The sequence below is a fragment of the Varanus komodoensis genome, unplaced genomic scaffold, assembly GCF_004798865.1.
Source record: "Varanus komodoensis strain SLA01 unplaced genomic scaffold, ASM479886v1 scaffold38, whole genome shotgun sequence".
Lineage (NCBI taxonomy): Eukaryota > Metazoa > Chordata > Lepidosauria > Squamata > Varanidae > Varanus > Varanus komodoensis.
In genome coordinates, this window is record NW_025335909.1 from 7,071,338 (window position 1) to 7,093,907 (window position 22,570).

The window sequence follows — 22,570 nt, forward strand, 5'->3', positions numbered from 1 at the left end:
CTCCAAGGGTATTAACATTTATATAGGATGTCTAATGATAAATGCACACTGTTCACAAGGACCTGGAATGGGGGCACAAAGCATTGCAAACCAATTTTGGCTGTATTTCCCCACCACCAAAGTAGCCCACTTGTGGCTGCCATCAAGGAACAGACCCGATTCAGGCACCTTCAGCGAGTTTTCATGCTTTAAAAAAGGGAAAGCTGACACTGAACCAACCTCATAATTAATGAAGTTAGCGGAATCCTCCAGTTTCATGTCTTCCCTTCTTGGTGGATTGTCATGTGTTGCGAGAGCCAGGCAACGTAGTGTATCCTTGCCTGTGCCCCACTCTCGGATGACACTCATGATCTTCTGCTTAATTCCTAGCGTCAATGGCACCTTAGTGTTTCCAACTCGGACGTGCGTACACCTGTCAATTACACCCTCAGGAGCGCCCTGTGGGAGCACAACAAGGAAAACAATTAGCTTGAACAAGCGAGAGCAGGCGTCTGCCTTTCTGTCGCAGAACCATTACGCATGCATGCATGCATGAATACAGCTTGCTCATGGCAGGAGCTGAAAAGTTACGCAGCCCAGATTTATTTTTTGCAACTGCCCTGCATTTTTGCTTTGGCACAGCTTCAAGAGCCATGCTGACTTGCAGCTAATCACAAATGCTCACTTCCATCAGAAATCACTCGCCTTAACAAACATCTTGGTCATGGCAGTCCGGCTAGGCTTGTTTGGAGTGCAATACACCGACATGGACTTCCTGTCCCTGGAGAATTCAAGAGTGAATTCTTTTTTCATGAGTTGCTTTATCACCTGCGGAAAGTGGATTGGCAGGGGTGGGGAAGGGGAGAGAAAACAGAATGGTATTGCAGGGAGGCTGCATGAAAGGAAAATCATTTCACCAGACCCTTTGTGGCAGTGCAGAAGTACTGACCGAGTTGCAAGCATTGGCCCGTTCGATTCTGGACAACCCTTTCAGATCTGTGTCGAACACATTCATCTTCTCAACCAGACAAGTGAGAGCAGTCTCTGTAGCTTCTCCAACCTTCTCATACACTCCTTTAGTCTTTAAAATAAAATTGTTATTAGTATAACCAACATCACAGTTTCCTTAATAACTACATTACCTCTGGTGTCTTCTTATAGCACAAAAATATTTAATTTTTAAAAAATCAGATTTACGAGGCAACCAGAATCTCAGCCCTTGTCCTTGAGTGGGAAACTAGCAAGAATTGAGTAGAGGCTCAGATGGAGCCTGAAGAAACTTGTTTATATTTGCATACATTCTACTGTCTTGTTTCTAGTAAACTTTGCTTGGCTAATCTTGGTTTATGTAGTACTTTGCCCACACAAAGCCATTTAATCCATCTTATCTCTTTTTAAGATGTATTTCAAGGAGGACTCATTTTCAAGGGCTCTTTGAAGATTACTTCCGGTTTTGTGCAGTGTGCATCCTCTTCCAGTCCTCCTCTCATCTCTCTTTTCATCCTTCCATGACTCTTTATGATGCTCTTCTGCTGTAACATGAGGCTCTTGGTAGTCTTCCACGTAGGAGACTGGTAAGAGCCACATCTGCCCAGTTTAACTTCTGGTAGTTTTCACTCTTTCCCTGGGTCCCTCACACATATTTTAAAACATTTACTTAGAGAACTCTGTCATGTAGAGCCCCTAACCTTTCTTGATGCTAAGAAACAGCAGATGCCCCAGTTCACAGCCAAGTAACCTGTGCAGGCACAGCCTGCTGGATTCAAGAAATGTGCTGAGTTCACCCAAGAGCAATAAAGGTTTAGGTTGCAGAGACCAGCACTATTTTTTTTTCTCATAATCAAGTAGCAGAACAGCATCTATACTTTCTGATATGGCCACCACAGTTCTTAGATTCCCATCTTGAGGAAGTCCACTTGGCACCTACAATGCTGGTGCGGAGATCCAAACTAAAAAACTGGTTAATGAGGCATATCTTGACCTATTTCATCTTGACACCTTCATGCTTGGTAATCTTGTGTTTAGGCTTTTAACTGTACATTTTAATTGTTTTAGTTTGTAAGCACTGTAAAGAAGCATGGATGCAACTGCTGGAAAATATGGGAAGGAAGAGAGAGCGAGAGATGCTGTTCTTTAAGAGATTTTATTTAATTACTTATAATTATAAATAATTAAATTATTTATAATTAGTATTTGCATGGCGTAAAGGACAGGATGTAGATCCTCTGACATTTGCATTGCAGCTTTAGCCTTTCCCTTTGTTAACAAACAGTAGAGACCAGAAGCAGCCATTTTGTCTATTCTGTGGTTCCCCTGAATTGGAGTTACTTACCTCATTGAAATCCAGGGAAGAATCATTGCAAAGGGCACAAATAGTTGCCAGTTCTATAAGGCCATCATATTGACAACATTTGACAAGTTTATCATCTTTATGCCTGTTGGGGGGAAGAATGCCAGAGAAAAACCAACAGTGAGGTTCCCAGTCCAGGCGGCTGTGCAGTACAGAGATTTACCGCTCAGATAATCAGATCCATCAAGCCCTTGCCTGCAACGATGCCTACTCTGAGTCCTAGAAAGCAGTCAACTGCCTGGCTTGGGATACGTACGACCCGTTAAAAAAGTTAAAGATGTGCAATCTTGTGCAGAATTAAATATTGAGGGGGAGATTCAGCAGAACCCACTGTTACAGGTAAGTTGGCTGGATTTTTACACCTCGGGTTACCTGTAACATTCTGATCTTCTCTGTCCTGGTTAAGGAGTTCTTCTTGCCCACCCAAACACACAAAGGATTTGTGGACTATAAAGAAAGTGAGCTTTGTCTTTGGAACGGTATGAATAATTTCACCTTTGTCCTCTGAAGTTTTGCAAAGGGGCAATCTAAGTTATGTACATAAAAGAATGAGCAAGGAACAAAACCGGCAGCAACAACTGCAGCACATCAAGAGTTGCTACCAGTGCCTTGCCCTAGAGAGGCAGGGATTTAATCAACTTGGGTTTCGCCATTGGGGAAGATGATCATCTCTGATGGGTCTCATGAAGTAGTTCACCTTATGTGCTCCTTTTCAAGAGCTCCATGTAAACAAAGCCATCGAACAGAAAATGAGAGCAGAAGTGAAGCTGACAACCGAAAAGCATCCCATTAACAATCTGTACCAGTCTTTGAAACTACAGTTTCAAAGATTTGAAAAGGTATCACAGAACACTTGCTACTTTTCTATGAACTGGCAAGATTCCTATAGAGTTGCCTAAAATAATAAAAACAAGTATTTCTCAATTTAAACTCTTTTTTCTAAGCAAGAAAGAAGCAAGGATAAGTTTTGCTGTTAAGATTATACGATACAGAATGGCAAATACTAATATCCTTGGTAAGTAAATTTTAGTCTTCTATTTTTAACATCTAATTCTCAACTGGGAGCAAAGGAGCCAATAATTTCAGAATTACGTGTGTTTATAAGCCTTGGATTTTATTTGGATCTGCCAGTACAAATATTCTCCCATCTGCTCTGCTGGAGGGGTCTTTTTCATTGGAACCTCATAGTCCTTGTGGTTCAGAGGATTTAGAGACAAACCCATTTCTTACTACATTGTAATTTCTATCAGAATATTATAACATTTCTATCAGAATATTGTAAAATTCTGCTTCTATTATCTAAGTTGGCTTACACAAATGATTTATCTATCTTATTGTTTAGACAATGTCATTCCTGCCCTTACTGAAAAGACTGCTAGGGCTTTTTCTGTTGCAATTAAGCCAGGAACCTAGTTAAAATGCTCTTGATTTGCCTGTAAATGATAAAGTATTGTTTACTGCTTTATATCTTCATCTCTACATTTTGTACATCTGGTATTCTCAGTTTGATTGTGGACCATAATCAGCTGATATAATTTGATTGGAAAAAGCACTACACTTGTGCACGCATAAGCATTTCCGTTTGTGAAAAGACTGCCACATACAAATATTTAGGCATCCAAACTGGCAGCATAACATGCAGCCTTTTGAGAAGCTAACAGCAGTTAGCGTCAACACAATGAAATATCTTAAAACTTAAAGGTCAAAGGAATGGAAAAAGAACAGTCATCAATTAAGATGGTGCTCCAAAGAAATATACTTTTCTCGGACAAAGAACCTCTCTGAAGGGTAGTCCTGGATACTATATGTTAAATAAGAGTTCACAGTAAAAAAGACATGTTTGGTCAGACTCATCATGTTCCCTGATGAGAAAGACAAAATAGCCATAACTTTTCTTAAATCTTGTGGAAAACTTTCAATATCCTCACACAAGATTAACTATCCCTAAACATTACCTTTAAGTTGGGAATCTAAAGATCAAGAAGCCACACCTCAGTCCCACTTTAGAGCATGTACTTCTACTATAGGCAGTCAAATTTTAGGCCTACATGCTGATGCTTTGTATATAGCCGGGCCCATAAATGGATCAGCTGGCAAACAGTTAGCAAGAATAAAGCTCTTACACTTCTCCCAAGGGAGCATATGTTGAGCCAGACACGGTAAATTCATTCAGAGAACAGCTATCCCCTTCCACTCGGTCCACAATAAACATCTGTAAGACAAACAAGTGTATAGTTAACCAACTGAAATAACTTAGAAATTGTAACTATCACAAGCAAAAGTAGCACAAGAAAGATTTTATATTAGCCTTAGAGGAATATACCAAGCTGTATCTTCTAGAGCAAACTCTATTTGGCCCTTGAGATTACTCAACCCTTGCTTCATTTCCTTCCCGCTGATTACCATCACACATAAGAACTGTTTTCAGGCTTTTCAGATATCATCCTGCTTATACTTGTACACTTCAGAACAATTAATCAAGACTGATACTTCAGCTCACTCCACAGAAATTAAGCTGATATACAATTTCCTCTTTGGTCCCGATTGGCCCATATTAAAAACCAGAAAGAATGTGCAGACAGCATAGTCCTGAAGAAGGACCCTACCTTCCTTTGAACTCTTGCCTGTTTGCTACGATTCTACATTATTCTGGAATTCAGCTTCACAAATCCCTATCAATGCAGAAGCAATATGCTAACAAATCAGTCTGTGCTTAAGTTCCTAGTCCATTCCAGAGAAGCACAGCTATCCTAACATCAGAGCACTCGTGTCCACTTCTAGAGGGTGGATGGTTGAAAGATATGAACACTGTGAGAGACACGGACATGCCTGTCTTGAAGAAAATGACTGATGCTTCTGAGTGAAGAGATTCCATTCTTGAACAGACAGATGTGGTGATATATTGTTTATCACTCATTTAGCATTACTAGAATACAGGGGGCTGCACAGCACATAAAGGGCTCTTAATAAAGACAGATATGACAAGTTTAGGAATGGAGAAGGGAATGAGGTAGCAGAGAAGCGAATGAGAGTCTGGGCAAAGTAAGCTTTTGCTGAAGAAACAGATCTTGACACACACACACAGTTCAAGACAGAGGTAGGAACTGCAAGAGGAAGAAGACTAGGCCCAGTCTGGGAATGGGAGTCCAATCACCAACACCCCTACTACACTGTGGGACACGCTGTTCAAAGGAACCCCCAAAACTCAAATTGCCCTCCTTTAAAGCATGCTCTGTACAAGTCTGGAGAATTTAAATCACATCAACTTGGACTGGTTACAATTTGGCAACAGCCCATAATGCAGAAAAAAGCTACCTCCTTGGATTACTTTGCAAAAGCTTCCTGAAGGGACAGTCTCTCCTTTTATACAGCTTTTACGTGCTAAGGCTTTCTTCCAATAAATTCCAAGCAACGATTTTCTGAATTACCTAATGGACCCCGGCACTAATAAAAGCAAAACAAAAGCCTCGGCCACAACAAACAGCATTAGAAAAACTTTTTATCTAGAACAATGCAGAGCCCACTACTGCACTGCAATAGAGTCTTTTCAAAAGAATAAAGACTTAGATGTTCCTAGTTGAGGAACATTTCTGCTTTTTGGCATCTGCCTCCTTAAGAGACAAACCGTTATGCAACATCCCTGCAAGCAGCCTTCCCTGGAATACAGATGAGCAGCTTGCTTTGTCTCCCACAAGCAGAAGCAGCACAGCAGCAAAATTCTGGGTAAGAATACCAAGCCTCACAAATAGGTAAACAACACATTAGAACAGAGGAACAGAACTTTGTAAGGAACAAGACTTTAACATAAAAAAACAAAATAACTGACTTCTCACTGCTTACTCTTTTGAAATGCTTCTCTGGCCCAGACATTCTGATTTTTTTTAAAGTTATGCAGTACAATCAGAAAGTCCACGGCCTATTTAGGTCTATCCAATAAGAAACCTTCAAAACTAAGAGTGCCTTGATTAGAACTCACTTTTCAGCACCTACTTTCTATTTCCTGCTTAGACTATCAAGCACAAGTGAGACATAATAGATAGAGAAAATGAAAAGTATGGCCTAAGAGCAGAACAATACCAAGATTAATCAGCATTCACAATGACTTTGACACAAATGTACGCGAGGGAAGATTACACACAGCTAGTTCCTCTGCACAGAATGAAAAATGAGCATCAGATCTAACTTTGGAAATCTAGGGAATGCTCTTATTTTCAATATAAGGTATTGCATCAGATTTTAAATTTGAGTCAGACAGACCTAATCCAAATTGAATCTGCTGGAAACACTGATATGATGCAGAGTATTAAATTTGTAGAGGTGGAATAACATAGAAAGGTAGAGATTGTCAGAAAGGTAGAGTCTGACCACCTGAAAAAGAAGAAGAGCATAGGTATGGACTTTGTGTCCCCGAACCTTCCCCCAAATTAAGTGTTTTAAAAGTGGAAGGTAAGTCAAAATATATCACAGTTATTTCTATCGGTCTTGTGACAAGAACAATTCCAAAACAATCATCTAGAGAAATACTTGTAAACTGGAAAAGGTTTCTCCCTCTGAACTTTCTCTCCATGTACTTTCTCCCCAGGTGTCAGAGTTCGGTCAGTGGGGAAGTAAAATCATTTAAAAGGTATTCCATTTTGCCAAGATGGGTTCAGGGATAGAAAAGAAATTCTAAGGATTAGGCATTAGTAAGCCCTAGCTCAAACCAAGCCCTGCAAGTTTGGCTCATTATGTACTGATGGCACTTAAGTTACCAAAACAGGCAACATTCACTTCTTGATTAAGTGCAAAATTAGTTTTCTACATGATATATGCTTGCAGCAACTGAACATGGATAAAAATAACAATTTGGAGGCAGGCTTTGACGGCAGAGATGAACAAACCGCCACAATGCTCAAATTCATAGTCTTTACATCAACCCCAATGAATTTCATAAATTTAAAACAGAGTAAGTGAGTGAACCATACCCTGCAAACTGACATCTGGTTTGTGGTCAGCGTGCCTGTCTTGTCCGAACAGATCACGGAAGTGCAGCCCAAGGTTTCCACGGACGGCAGGCTCCGCACAATGGCGTTCTTCTTGGCCATCCGGCGAGTGCCCAGAGCCAAGCAGGTGGTAATGACAGCGGGCAGGCCCTCTGGGATCGCAGCCACTGCAAGCGCAACCGCGATTTTGAAGTAGTAGATGGCACCCCGAATCCAAGAGCCACCGTGCACCGGATCATTGAAGTGACCAATATTGATTATCCACACAGCGATGCATATGAGTGAGATGACCTTAGACAGCTGCTCTCCAAACTCATCTAGTTTCTGCTGAAGTGGAGTCCTTTCCTGCTCTGTGGCCACCATTTCATCACGGATTTTGCCAATTTCCGTGTTCACCCCAGTTGCCACAACCACACCCATGGCTTTGCCCGCAGCAATGTTTGTGCCCTGAAAACCAAGAAGGTGAGACAGAAACTGAAGAACTGTATGATACATTGTAGGTATGATATAAAAAGTTACAGGTTATGCTTTCAGTTGCTACATTTTACTCATACATTTTATTGTAACTACAAGGTTTCTGGTCTTGTTTTGGATAATCTGAGCTAACTGCAATTCTGTATTTTATGCTGCCATTACTGCCTTTTGACAATGCACTATGGATTTCATTTTGAACTTTGAACAGACTTTTATTTAAACAAGTATTTGGTATATTATGTGTGTCCTACTCCAACATTTTAACAGTTCACTTTGGATTTAAACTTTTAGGGGAAAAACTTAAATAGAGAGCATTTCCAACATTAATCTGAATCTAGATCATCCTCTTTAACTTTGGCAGAGTTCATTACTATTCCCATTTAAGAAAAGAGAACCCAAGCAGGCATTTTTGCTCATGGCTCCCAACACCCAACCAGATTTTTAAAATGGGAACTGAAACATAACATCAAATTGTTATCAACAACAAAATGGCCACTTCAATGAAGACAAAGAAGTAATCATGACACAAGTGACAGACCAGAAGCAGCCAGTCAAGGTAAAAACCAATCTGCAGATTCCACAGACCTGAAGAGTCACCTGTTCAACCACCAACAAGGTCTTACTCCCCAAAGCAGAGGTTTTACCAACCTTCGGAAAAGAAAGACTGAGCTGGCCCAGCAGTCCTTGGGAAGGAAAGTGGAGGGTTTCCTGACAGAAGAAACCATGGGCTCTCACAGGTTGACTAAAGAGAAGTGTGGCTGCTCAGAGGGGAAGAAGTACCCCCGAAACATCGGAATGGTCTATCAACTGTCTTCTTCAAGAGAGCGTGCTGCATGCCCCCCTCCTAAGCCCAGGAAAGCATTTACCAGTCCTTGGATCGGCCTGGTCAAACTCGGAAGAACTAGCTATTATGGGCAAGTGCAGAACATACAAGAGAATGGCTCTCAAGCCTCATCAACTGAAGTTCAGCCAAATGATGCAGGAAACACACAATCTACTTTCATAATGAAGTGACTAGAGTAGATGGAAGGAAAATAGGGTTTCTTTCCAAGTCTCTCTGTCAGACACAGTTTAGCAGATAAAGAAACAGAAGCCAGTTTCTTAAAAGCAAGAAAAGAAGCCACCTGGACACGAAGCACACCAATTACAAAACATTGAACAGGAACCGGTAAATGAAAAAAAGGATCCCACTTCATAAGCAAGAGTGTTATGCAACCAAGCAGGTATCTTAAAAATCCTTCCCCACTCTAGCTAGAACAAAACCTTCATCTAGGGTTAGAAGCCCCATACCCCCACGCAACCTCAACTACATACTCCTGTTTTAATATTTTGCTACTTGTCATCTTCCTACATGCAATTTTAACCTTTGCTGATATGATCCAGCTGAACAGAAATTTATCAAGATTGAAGAAGCCACTGCTTTTATATGTTTTTCCAGCTTAAAGGCTCATTTATTTCATACAAGGTAGCCATTTAGATGCCCAATATAGTCTCAATACTTCCAACATGAGCGACCCTAAACAAAACAAGTACAAGCTAATTTTTAAAAACCCACTAGAAAGAAAGTCAGCACTGGAGAATAATTCCTTAATCATCAGTATGCACAAATAAAAATATTTCAAGATTTACTCACAGAAAAGAGCATATTCTTCTTATCTTGGTTCACTGCACGGGGATCAGGTACTGGATCTGTGTGCTTGATTACCGACACAGATTCACCTAGATGAAGATCACAGATTTATTACGACATTAAGCCCCTCAAAATCAACTTCCCACCACTTTGCAACTCCTGAAGAACACCTGCAAAAGCCATTGTATCAGAATATAATCTACAAAGCATTTCCATTCCATTGTAGTGGGCATCCTCCATGAACAAAAATAATCCAACTTTCAAAAAAGCACCTAATTTTGAGGATTGAATCTAATGTTTGTTTCAGCTGCTTCTCAAGTGACAGAACTGAAAAGAACAGAGATTTTAATTCAAAATCCCTATCTATTTTAGATACTTTGTGAATCATGGATATTTAAATAATTCAATTTGCTATAGGGATACACAACAAGTCATTCAGAAACAGAAGCATAGTTTTTACTCAATCAAGAGGGTTCCACTAAGTGTGAGAATATATGTTGTTTATTAATTGCTAATTAAACTTAGTGATTTCTTCCCAATTACAATAAAAAGATCAAGGCAACTAACTGTCAGAAGATAAATCAAGATGACCATGTATGTCTGCATTTTTGTGTTCCCAAGCACCCTTGGGATGCTCACATGAAACATGGGGAAAGGATACAAAGAGTTCACATATATTTGGAGTTTTCCCTCAGTAGTAGAGAGGCAGATAATCAGTTTTCGAGCCTGATGTTATGCACAGCTGATGGTTTATTATTGATTGAACAACAGAGAATGGCTTAAAATAGACTTCAAAGTTTAAACCATCTAGGTTTTGAAAAAAACCTGATCACGACAGGGGTATGCCACATACACTCCCAAAAGAGTTTCCACAAATCTGAAATCAGAGCCACATGGTTAGACCTATTGATCAGGAGAGGAAAGCAATGGATTGACATATCCCCTTGCCTTCTATTCATGTACTTCCTTCGGTTCTCTGGGCAAGAACAGAAGCTAATCAAACCTAATTTCTACAAAGCAAGTGAATTACTCTAATCTTTAAAGTGTCGAATAAAATGCCTAATTAGACACAATGCAATGGAATCTTCTAACATTTCCCTTTAAAAATAACATGTCTGGCAGACAGATGATCAAGGAAAAATATAGATGAAACCAAAAGAGTACGTAAAAAGTACTGGTCTAGTTTGCACAAAACACAGGTCCAGAGTTAACCAAGGGATTGCTAATAAATAGCAGCAAAGAGCTGCTTCCTACATGCCTGTCACTTCTGCTCTCATTTAACCACCCAAGAATGTCTTGTTACTGGGTAGCTACAATGATGACATCTGAACATGGAAACTCCGGATTATCCAGGAGTTATGCAACAAACCATGGGTTAAGTCTAGGTTGTCTAACCCCTAAACAATTCAGGGTTTCCAGGTTCCATCATGATTTATTTATGTGTTTTTTGCTTATATCCCATCTTTTTTCTGCAAGGAACCCAAGGTAGCTTACATAGTCCTCTTCCCAATTTTATCCTCACAACAACCCTACGAAGTAGGTTTCGACCTGTCACTGCCTCTCTGTCTAAAGCATCCAGTGAGTTTCACAACTCAATGATGGCTAGAACCCAGATCTCCCAAGGCCCAGCCCAACACTCCCATCACTACTCCACACTGGCGCTCAACAGTACATTCCTAGGTTAATTGAAAATGTACATGAGTGCACTAGAGACAGCATGCTCATTTGTTACTGCTCAGTCCCAACAAACCACAGTTTGAACAACCCATCAGTTGTTGTTATGTGCAAACTGGGCCACTGAATTGCCGTAGCCCTCCATGTTTTCAAGCAGGGGCCTTTCCCAACATATCAGGGAATCGTCGGGTCTGAATCTGGCATCTATTTGACCAAAACATGGGCCCTGTCCCTGAATTATGCTTCTTTCCTTGGATTTTGGAAATATGTTTAGTGGAATTAAGGAAGTCAAACTAACGTGCAAGGAAAGAGAGGGCATTTCCCCTCAACCCCACTGCCATTCTAATGCAAGGTTTCACTGTAAAAGGAAAGATATCTTTTTCTAACGATATTGGACATTAATTGACCAGAAAAAGGACAAACACTGCTAGTTTTCAATATGCTAAATATGAACTGATTCTCCAAGAATGAACCATTCCAGCTTCTAACCAAGTGAGATTGATTAGTATTGTATTAGTGAATGACCACTCCAACAGAGATTGCCGTTGTTCAGCACAACCATGCCTGATGGTTTTGTTGAACTCTGTGATGCTGTTGCAATCAGGATGCGGTTTCCAGTTTGCTCTGAAAGCTAACCAAGAAGAACAGCTTTTCCTCAAGTGAGTCCCAAAAACTGCTCACCTGTGAGAATCGACTGGTCTACTCGTAGAGTTGTGGATTTAATAGAAGTAATTCTTATGTCAGCAGGAACCTTGTCACCAACTGTGGATTAAAAGAGAGCACATGAGTTTAAGCATTAGTGAATGCAAATATTTTTCTATGTGTATATACTATTAGTTGTAGATTTATATAAAAGATTTCCCACTTTAAAAAAAGAACAAGCAAATCTGTTTTTTAGAGTGTATCACAACAGAAGTTTCATAGCCTTCTTTGTGTATCCACTGTCTTTTACTGAGAATCTGATTATGTTACTTTAACTTCACTGTACACACAGAATTTTCTATGAATTTTCCATGAGGCCACTGCGATGGAGCCAACGGCAAGGATCCAAAACCCCATGTGAAATAATTCCATATACCCAAGGGGCTTTAATTCCTCAAATACTGTCACGCATGCAAACGCACTCTTTCATGCCACATGGCAAAATACTCTTGAAGCTAAGGATGTTTCAAGAACATGGCATGCCAGTCTCATGTTTAGTGGAAAATAAATTAAAAGACCCCACTGGGACATCCAAACCTTTGAGCCTGCCTAACATAGCTCTCTGGAGTTGAACAGGCTGTTTGCAGGATCCAATTTCTCTGCATCTGTCTACATTTCATCCAGTAAGGGTCTCTGAAGTAACAGTAAGGGTTTCTGAAGTCTGAAATCTAAAGAAACGGCTTGCATGCAGCGCTTATTTTGTCAAATGCAACTATAACAGGGAATTAAGAGTATGCCAAACAAAGCCCAAGAACAGGTCACTGCTCATACTTGCATCACCAACTAATAAATTACTGATCTTGTCACAGAGAATGAACTTGTTATGCCATAGTCCCTCTAGTTTTACTGCAGGGATGCACAGAGTAAATGTTAATTCCTACAGGAACTGCTTATGCAACTTGCAGCAATAATGCATGCAAAGGAGAGAGAGAAAGCTGACTGAAGGTCTGCAACTTTATGTACAAGACTGTGCAAGTACAAATGTCAAACTGTTTGCTGCTTTAGAAGCCTTTTGGAACAGATTTGTGCCATTTCTCACAAGGTTAATTGCAGAATCTTTGTGGGAAACAAGCTACATTTATGCTAAACAATTCTGTTTGAAATAAAGAAGCCAGTAAGTCAATTATGTTTATTTTATTATTTACTATTTTTCCATAAGGCTGCCCCATAACATTGTTCCTCTCAGTCCCATTATTGCAAATGAAAACCAATGTAAACTCATTGTGCCCTTTAGCGCTGAAGAGAAAATAGTACAAGACAAACAATGACCAAGGCCAAAAATGGGCAAACTATTTGAATGTCATGAGGCAGTTTATATGTAGATACATGATAGCAGCTGTTTTTCTGCTATCACAATTCCACCACACAGCAGCCCGAGTCTCAGCACAATGCAGGAGAAAGCTCGTCAAGCTGTAAGGGCGTACACGGTTGCCGGGCTTTTCAACAGCTGAGCATCTCAAATGCACCACCACACTTGACAACGGCATATTAAAAGACTGGATCTCTCTACTGAGAATGTATATAGATCAATTTAGGCATGCCACTATAAACAGTTGTAGCAATTACTAGAAGAAACAACGGAAAGACCAGCCTAACCCATGACACAGGACAAGTGAACACCACAACATTTGCCCTGCAGTACATCTTTTAGAAGACACTGGAAGCAACACATTTGAAAGTTCTATTATTAACTCTTCAAGGAAAATTAACACAGTCGACCAAAGAACAAAGTTAATTTGCTCACCTCAGGTTCTGCTATCCAGTAACCTCCTAGCACAAGATGCATACATTTTCCTCAGTAATTGCTGCCAATTGTTTTAAGCAACCAGGATAACAACCCAAGCTGACATTTCATTGTCCTGAAGTCTGCTTAGCTATCCAAAGTTAAGAATTAAGTTTGGGCAGCACACAGAGACACAGAAACCATTCTAATGATGTAGTACTGTACAAGGTGTGACAGTGGGGGAAGCTGTTTCTTATTTCTAGAATATTTCTTCATTTACAAGATTTTAATCTCAATTTCCAGTTAGAAGGCATAGTTAAAAATATGCATCTTCCTAGGCTTGTCTTATCTCAATTCCACCCCCCACCCCACCCCCCAAGAACAAGGCATCTGCTTTTAAACTTGTGTATTGTACTTAGGTGAAAACCAGGTCTTGGAATGGCCAATATGGGAAGCTGCAGATAAAAGACAGCATTCCAACTCCTTATCTTAGCTTTGTGGGAGGACAAAGGAGAGGAAGCATGTGAAATTCCAGAAGCATCTGGGCTCATTTATGTTTAATATGACACATAAACATGGCCAATGTATCAATTAAAGTGGTATCTAGTTAGTGGAAGACATTCCTATGTCTGAAGGCATTACAGGTCTCACCACAAACTAAAATGCAACTTGTAATGTTGACTTTGTATGAATAACTAGATTACAGTATGGGCAGAAATAAAGAAATCGCTGTCAGCTAGTAATTTCTCCTCAGCAACATGGTATTTTTGCTACCTATTTTATAAATTCTGCAATCCAGTTTATTTCTTTTCCTGAACAAAGAAACTAATCATTAAAGGTCTCTAGAATCTGTGGGCTCCCAAATCTTTGACATGAGAACATCTTAACAGGAAGACTGGGTGAAAATATGTTAGGCCGAATAAACAATTCCGGGAAAAAGAAAATTATCCGAGCCTATAGATACTAATTTCCTGTCTAACCTGCCCCCTCAAAGACTCAGAGCATACGCATTAGCAACTTCCACACATAACCTGGCCAGACTCCAGCAAATTCCTTCTCAGACTTACTTCAGGACTATGACAGACAATCTGTTGAGGAGTAGTACATTAGCAAATGGGCTAAAAAGACAAACAAACAAACAAAGGAAGACAGCCTTTGGCCACCTATTTAAACCAACTTGGTTTTTGTCATAGTAATTTAACATCAGTGAACTCCCCACCCTTATTATAAACACTGTTACTTGTCTGTATTCTTCCAATAAAGATAATTATGACTGTCTGAATGCAGAGCGGTAAACCGATTAGTTGAAAATAATGAGGAAACTTTAATTATAGCAATAGCTAAATGCGTAGGCTTTTGCTCACCCAAGGAAGAACAATTCACAAAACAGCAGTAACAGTGCAGTCAATGTTGCTAGTAACAGAAAAGTCTTAGCTCAAGGGTCCAGAAGGGAAGTCCATTAGCACTCTCCTTCTGCTCTACAAGAGGAATTCCGCAAGCCTGTCAAGTGAAGCAGCAGCAATATCCAGAAGCTATCATTAGACTACTTCATGGATTCAGGCAACAAAATCTAGAGTAAATAGTGATATTTTAGCAGAGTCTGCACTGCTAAAATATAAAAGGTTTCTATAGTCTAATTTAAAAGTGTTTACCAAGGCAGAAAGAGGAATAAACAGCAAGTTATCTTGATGTTCAAGCATCTCTTTTTGTACATTTTGTTCCAATAATAAATCTCCTTTGAAACATCATTTCTATTAAGGAATAAGACAAGTATTTCATGAATTCAAACCATGAGAATAACATATGCTTCACATTCTCCAAGCCTTATAGTTTATAACTCGCAAGGGGGAAAAGAGTAAGATGAGAAAGAAATCAAATATAATAATGGTCTTCTAAATTCTCAAATAAATGTGTCCTAGATTGAACTCCAGTCTCCAGGCTATTTGAGGGATTTTACTGTGATGTGGAAAGAAGCTGAAATTAAGCCTGAGCATTAGAACTACCCTAGTAGGACTTTTCTCACAGGCAAAGCCTGGTTGCAAGTTACATTAAAAAGTGATAAATACTCAGTTTATGGCTATGGTTTACATATTTCTTACTCGCGGAATATACTGCTTTACAATGATATTCATGAATGTTAGAAGAATAATGTGACCCTGAAAGGAGACAGTGTTCATAAAAGGCCGGCTCTTTAACACTGAAACGATGATCAAGCACTGTTTCTAATGCTCCATCAGATGCTGTAAAGTAAAATGTGCTCAACAGACTCCGTGCTTGAGAGGCAACCCAAGGATTCTCCTAAAGGTACTGATGTGGAAAGAAATTCCTCTGCCATCAATGGCACTTCCTAGAAGAGGCCCTCCTCCAGGAACCCTCAGTGAAAGGCATTACGAGGCAAAATACCCAGAGGAAGGCTTTCTCTGTGCTGGCGCCCCACCTATGGAATGCGCTCCCCAGAGAGGCCCGCCTGGCGCCGTCGTTATTTGTTTTTCGGCACCAGGCTAAGACCTTTTTCTTTAAACAATATTTTAACAACTTTTAATATCATCTATAGGTTTTAATTTGCAGGCAGGGTGAATCTGGATTTTATTTGTACTATTCGTATTATGTTCATTTATTTTATGTAAGCCGTCCCGAGGCTATGCGATGAGACGGCATACAAAAATTCTAGATAGATAGATAGATAGATGGATGGCAAACGTATGCTAATATGACACCAGGCATGTACTTGGGTTGAAGAAAAGAAAAAACAGCTGAGGAATTCACTATATTGACCCAGGATAAGCAACCTGGTGCCCTCCAGATATTTTAGACAACAATGCCCATAACACATGACTATTGGGCATGTTGGCTTAGGCTGCTGGAGGTTCATGTCCGAAACATCAATGGTTGTCTACCTTGGTCTCTATGAATAGCAAAAACCGGCATTGTGCAAAACTGATGTGTACTGTAGGGGCTGGGTTAGTTAAGAGATCATGGTAATGAATAAGGAGTTTCTCCTTTGTGGCATTTCCTTCATATGAAGTTAAATACTTATTCAACGTAAATACCATTGTGTTCCAGTTTAAGAAAACTGATTGACCACACAGGCGTGCTATTTAGAGCAAGCTTAGTGTATAATGTGTACCAGATCACAACATGCTTATTCCAATAATGAAACAAACTGTACAGAACTCATAGATCAAGCTGAGTCTGCTCTAGTTTTATTCTGAGAAAGAATCCCATGTATGTCAATTATCTGTGCACTTGTAGAACGAATAGGTCTAATTCAGAACTAAAGAAAAAGCTAGTTTTGGTACAATTAATAATCCTAAAACAAATAACTGCAGAACAAAAAAATGTTCCTTATTCCACTATATTAGTTTTTCCTAATGAAAAACTGTACCACATCCGTAAGGACAGCTGAGGGAACCTGTGTTAGTTCTGTAGGTTACTAAGCTACATTAGCTTTATTCATGAATTACTAGGCAGGTTACTAAGCTACATTATTTTTGCTCTTCAAAGGAAGTTCTTGTTCAGAACTGATATACTGTAATAACTTACCTATCAAGGTAACATTGTATTATAATCTAGGGTTTAGATTTGTGAACTACCTAAACAGTCTTGGCTATTAAGCAGTATAGAAATGCAAGCATCAATAACGATTCCTAACTAAACGGACCCTTTCCTTAGAAAATGACACTTAGTATCTCAAATTCTACTTCAATGTGCCCTGTACAATCACCTCCACAACAATCAAACCCCTGCCAATAAGCTACATGGTGGATGGGTTCTCATCTCCAATCCAATCACCGCCTCTATTTGTTCACCATTTTATTTTTAAATTTCAGAACCTCAGAAATGCACAATTGGAGTCAGGAGGGTTTGTGCCCCAGAAAATTGTACCAATATATCTGCAATTTTTAAAATTATTTTTGTCAGAATTTCCCAAATGCACTGTTATGGTTCTCCAATATGTGTAGTCTTGCCTAATCAATTTTCTTGTATGCCTCAGCTGTCAATGGGAGCAGCAAAGTAGAACAGGTAACATGCATGAAAATTAACAAGACAAGTGCGTATCGACAAATTTGCAAGCAGGAACGTGAGGAGGACAAAAGGAAAACTAATAGTAAGAAGTGAGTCATTTGTACAATTTAGAAGTGCTGAAAATTGAGGGTGAGGGTAAAGGAGAAGGTGCATCAAAAGTGCACATCGTCTTTTGAATGTAATCCTCACTTTCACACCTTTTCAACACTTCCAAGTCTCCAACTGCTCCGGAAATGAGAAATATTAACTCGCCATGACTCCTTTTTGGACACTTGCTGTTATAGTTACTGTGATGCCCTGCCTGTTCTTTAAAAAATCCTAAGGTAAAAGTTGCATGAGATGGAGTGAATGAGATGCAACAGGGCGAGTACAGGTGTGCGCACAGCTTGTGCCCCAGCTGCTCCTGCTCAGCTGCCCTCCAAAGTTTTTTTTTCTTAATTATCAGAAATTTTTGCACAATTGTTGGCATATATTGCACAATATACGCACATGCACCTCTTGGCAAAGAACAGCATTTTTTGAATGGCAGTAACATACACTTCTATAAGCAAGCAACATACTATAATGTAGCCATTGCCAAGCTTTCATCTACCACACTCTTTACATATTCAGGGAGCCATATGCTCTTCTGTTCCTTCCTAACAAAATACAGCTAAGAATAGTGAAGAAAAATAAAGCTTTTTGTATTTCGAATCTAGTTTCCTTGTGAATGATGCCTAAAATAAGAGTGATTGTTTTAGGGGCCATGGCTATGCCCTGATGCCTCCTCTGCTAAAAAACACGCAGTTAAGTAACCACGAACATGACAGGAACCGGGGGCGAGGGGGCACAACTGCCACCTGGTTATTTGACGCCAGTCAACGGTAAGAATCACTTGCCTGCACATGCAACTGTCACTGGCAAGCGGCCTAAAATTCCATGCCCAGATATGCATCCCTGGACCAAGTGCTTTGTCGCTTCCCTACATGGTCCTCTCTTTGCAGGCACCGAGTCAATGGCCATCCAATACGCTTAGACTTATGACAGAGGTATGTACACAGTTTCTCTCACCTCCAGGTCTTGACACCAGCTATGGAACACAGTGTATGTACCCTGCGGCTCACCCTGCAATTTTCGTAGCTTATAGTCACTTACTCCCAGTGAATTTATTACATTTTAATAATATGGACTACACCGACTACTGGTATTAAACTGGAGGGTGTTCTCTAAAATTAATTTTGGCCTCCCCAAGGTTGCTCATGGCATTGTTGCTATTCTGGGAATAATTGGTTATCATGTCAACGGTTCAGGAATTACTGTATTTTGGTCAACATTGGTCTTGTTATTAGAAGGAACGGTAATCCGAACCAGAAGGTACAACAAACTATTTGCCAGCTTGAAACTTTCATAATCTCTCACTGCAAATTGAGATTTCCTGTCAATGATCCTAAAATTGGAATACAAGTACATGAGGTTTAATAGGGTACTAGTTATTTTTATCAGACAGTCCGAGGACCTCTATAGCCCTGTCCCTTCACCGGCCATGCACAAACGGACCTCGCGTGCTCACCGGCCTGTGTTTCTTCAGTTCTGATAAGCAAATGTATTACATACCCATCAAGTACACACAATTCTTCATCTACTCTGATCATTTAACCAACAAATTCTGTAACCAGCTACATCTGGCGAAGGTGGAGCACCAGGTTAAGGAAAGTCGAGCTAGTGCAGTTCTGCCCACGTGCTTCACAGCTGCACTTCAGGACTACATGACAAAGCTAAATCCTTTGTTTGTATCACTTCAGGTCAGTTCAGCTGTTCCTGCAGCAGCAAGTCTGAGCCTCCGAAAGCAATCAGTGTTAATACTCCCACAGCACTGGGGTTGGGAAGGAAAGTGAGCAGCAGTCTTAAGTATGAGGTTGGCAATACAAGTGCTCTAGATGTTAGCAGAATTTACCTGGGCAATTTGAGTATGACCACCTCAGTGGCACAAGCTTGCCATGAACACATGAACCAGGAATCTGAAGATTACATTTACACTGACAAATTAGTAGGAAAACTCCCATGTATTTTAATGGTTTCAGAGTGTACCCTATTCAGCATGGACGGTCTAGGTCTTAACAACAAGTTAATTCGTAAGAATTAATTATCCAGAGTAACTCAGCACACATATATCATGCAGTAAACAAAGCATCTCACCAGCTACTTCTACAATATCACCAGGGACAATGTCTCTTGCTTTTATCCTTTGTACACTTTTCCTGTCTTGCCGATATACTTTCCCCATTTCAGGCTCATATTCTTTAAGAGCTTCGATGGCATTTTCAGCATTTCTCTCCTGCAAGGGAAAAAAAAAATCTTAGAGGGCTCAGAAGCTCTAGCTTTTACTCCTGCAACTGGCAAAACCGTCAGCTTCCAATTTTTCCATTTATATCATTAAGCAAGCAATCTATGTTCATTCACTGACATAACCAGATGCATCATACTGCTGCAACAAGCTTAGAAAGCAGTCTGCAAAGCATCACTGTCAGAGGCGGCCTAGAAACCATTGCCTTGTGCTTTGGTTTGTTTCACATTCAAGGACATTTGCCACAATTTAGGTAAGATGAGGTCTGTTTTAAGGCAAAGGGTTCTTTTGGAGACGATTTCACATCAAGAATGCCCTTCCAAAAGGAGATTATTATCTTTTCGTTAGGCAGGCAGAGCCCACTTGCTTATTTTAGAACAAATAGTAGATGCAGAGCGTATTTCTTAGTGATTAAGTGACTAGACAATAAATTAAACAGTTAGCAGTTATTATGTGGCATTAAGCTCCTATCCCTCCCACAACGTTTAGCTTCTGTTTGGCTGGATATGTCCATAATTCCCACCAAGCTGCCAGAGAAGTTGCTGAAAAGAAATAATTGCCCCCAAGGTTTCTCACCCACAACAAAAGACATTACATGACATTCAAACCCATGACCCACTAACAAAGTACCTACTATTACCTGAAGACAGTGACCAGACTAGAAGAAAGGGCATTAATACCTCATCACTATTTTAGATGGACTATTTGTCTACAAGATCTGATTATATTAACAGTGGTTTACAGCCACAGCTATTCAATAAAAGCCTAGGGCCTTTCAGTTAATAAGACTGCCTTTTCCGAACAGGCTAATGCCAAAATCCTGCCAAAATATGACAGGTTGCCAGAAGATACAAAGGTGTTCAAGCAGCAAACAACTCCAGCTTTAATATCTACACTGAAACAGTTTCCTTATCTTGTTCTCCTTTAACATATGGCATAAAAGGCTAGTTTTTTGACATTCCTCTTACCTCCACAGGAATAATTCACAGAAGTTATAGCATTAAAGTTATTAAAGAAGTGAAACAGTCACCCATGAACTATAACATTTTCAGATGCATAATGGGATACTAGGGCTGTCCTTCATTTTTGTAAACCACCCAGAAATAAACAAATACAAGAAATGAAAATTAATCTAGTTGAATTATTGGATAATCACATACTCAAACTAAGTGCAGTGTATCAAAGGCCTTTTCATCTACTCTGGCAACAAAGGCATTCATCTTCAAGGGAGATATTATTTCCAGAAGCTATGTGGGGCAAAAGAAGTTATATTTGTGTCCTTTCGCAGTGCCTATTTAAAATCTTAACATGAGCATACTTGCAGTATTAAGCCACCCAGATGAACCAACTTTAAATAGATAAATTCCAAAATAACCTTTTCTGAATGACTATTTTTAACATTCTGTTCGTGAGGGCATGAGAGAGGACAGAATAAATTAAGAGTCCTGCACTATGGGGACATTCTGCTCAAATTTTCTGTCCCAGATTGAATTCAAACACTAAACTATTTGTAGCAGTTGCTATGCATCCAGCATAATGACCTTGTACATTTCAAACATATGCACAGGACTGGTTAAAATGCCATGCTTTGCTCTTCAGTAACTTGATAATCGACTTATGTTAATTTGTGCCCTCTCTTTTCCTCCTTTCAAGGACAGGTTTGCTCTGGCATCTGAATCAGGTAAAATATGGCCGCTGCCACTGCTTGCCCAATTTAAGCATTATGGCAACTATGGTAATCAAACACTTGAAACACCACCAATGCATAGGATCAGGGTGTCATCCAGAAAAGCTCAAGTAGGAAGGCACTCGTTACAAAAAGGAGTTTTTTCCCAAGCTTCCCGGTGGTACATCAAACTGCTGCATGCGAGTTGCCATGTAGACGCACCCAGCAGAACTGGCACACGTTAGACTTTTAAAAAGCAAAATGCAGTCAAGCAAATTTAATTGTCTGGCCTTTACTATAAAAAACTAGATTTCAACAAGGCAGCGGTAGACAAAAAAGGAAGGCTGCTATTTCAGGTAACATATGCCTGAACTCTCCTTCCGTGCACTGAACTAGCAGCATGTCTCTTTAGATACTTGCCTATTTCCACAATGAACAGCATCTATCAGAAAGCCGAAAGGCACTAACCAGAAACACCAAACTATTTTCGTAATTTCTCTGCTGACAGGACAGTTTATAAAATGAATAGGATAATTTCAATTCAAAGCTATTGGAAGGAATCATTTCAAATTACACCCTCCATGCAGTGACCGCAACTACTTTTCAAGCAGAAGCCAGTGTGACAAAAAAACAAAAAACAGTGAGAGCCATATTATAACTTACAGCCAAAAATAACAACCAATAATAGCACACAAAACTCACTGTGAACTTCAGCCCCCATCAGCCCCATCGCCAATGGGCCGGAACTCTGGGAATTCTATAGTCTAAAACATCTGGAGGGCACTACCGGCATAAGAAGCTAGGGTGGAAATTGCTTGTGGGGTGGGAAGGGGGCTTACTCTTCAAAACAAAATAACATCCCAAACTTACCATTGTCAACCATACTCAGCTTGCTATAATATATGGTAGAGGAGCACCTCTTTTAACCATTGGTTGGGCTCCAAAGCAACTCTTCTAGCTCCCTCCCTGCTGCAGCTCAGCTGTCTTGCTGTTCCCTTTTTTGCAGCCATGGAGGCCGGCGTGGAACCTTGCTGGGTGGGG

General features: G+C 40.0%; 1 protein-coding gene across 2 annotated transcripts in view; it reads right to left on the reverse strand.

Annotated features, from left to right (window-relative positions):
• Nucleotides 1–22,570, reverse strand: part of ATP2A2 (ATPase sarcoplasmic/endoplasmic reticulum Ca2+ transporting 2) — a 46,329-nt gene that overhangs the window by 10,796 nt on the left and 12,963 nt on the right. For both annotated transcript variants that reach the window (XM_044440597.1, XM_044440596.1), the window contains exons 5-13: nt 19,716–19,854; nt 11,771–11,851; nt 9,419–9,504; nt 7,294–7,758; nt 4,453–4,541; nt 2,312–2,414; nt 929–1,060; nt 685–807; nt 220–438 (exon numbers count right to left, since the gene is read on the reverse strand). In XM_044440597.1, the coding sequence (XP_044296532.1) occupies nt 220–438; nt 685–807; nt 929–1,060; nt 2,312–2,414; nt 4,453–4,541; nt 7,294–7,758; nt 9,419–9,504; nt 11,771–11,851; nt 19,716–19,854 (1,437 nt within the window). The remainder of the gene's footprint in view (nt 1–219; nt 439–684; nt 808–928; nt 1,061–2,311; nt 2,415–4,452; nt 4,542–7,293; nt 7,759–9,418; nt 9,505–11,770; nt 11,852–19,715; nt 19,855–22,570) is intronic.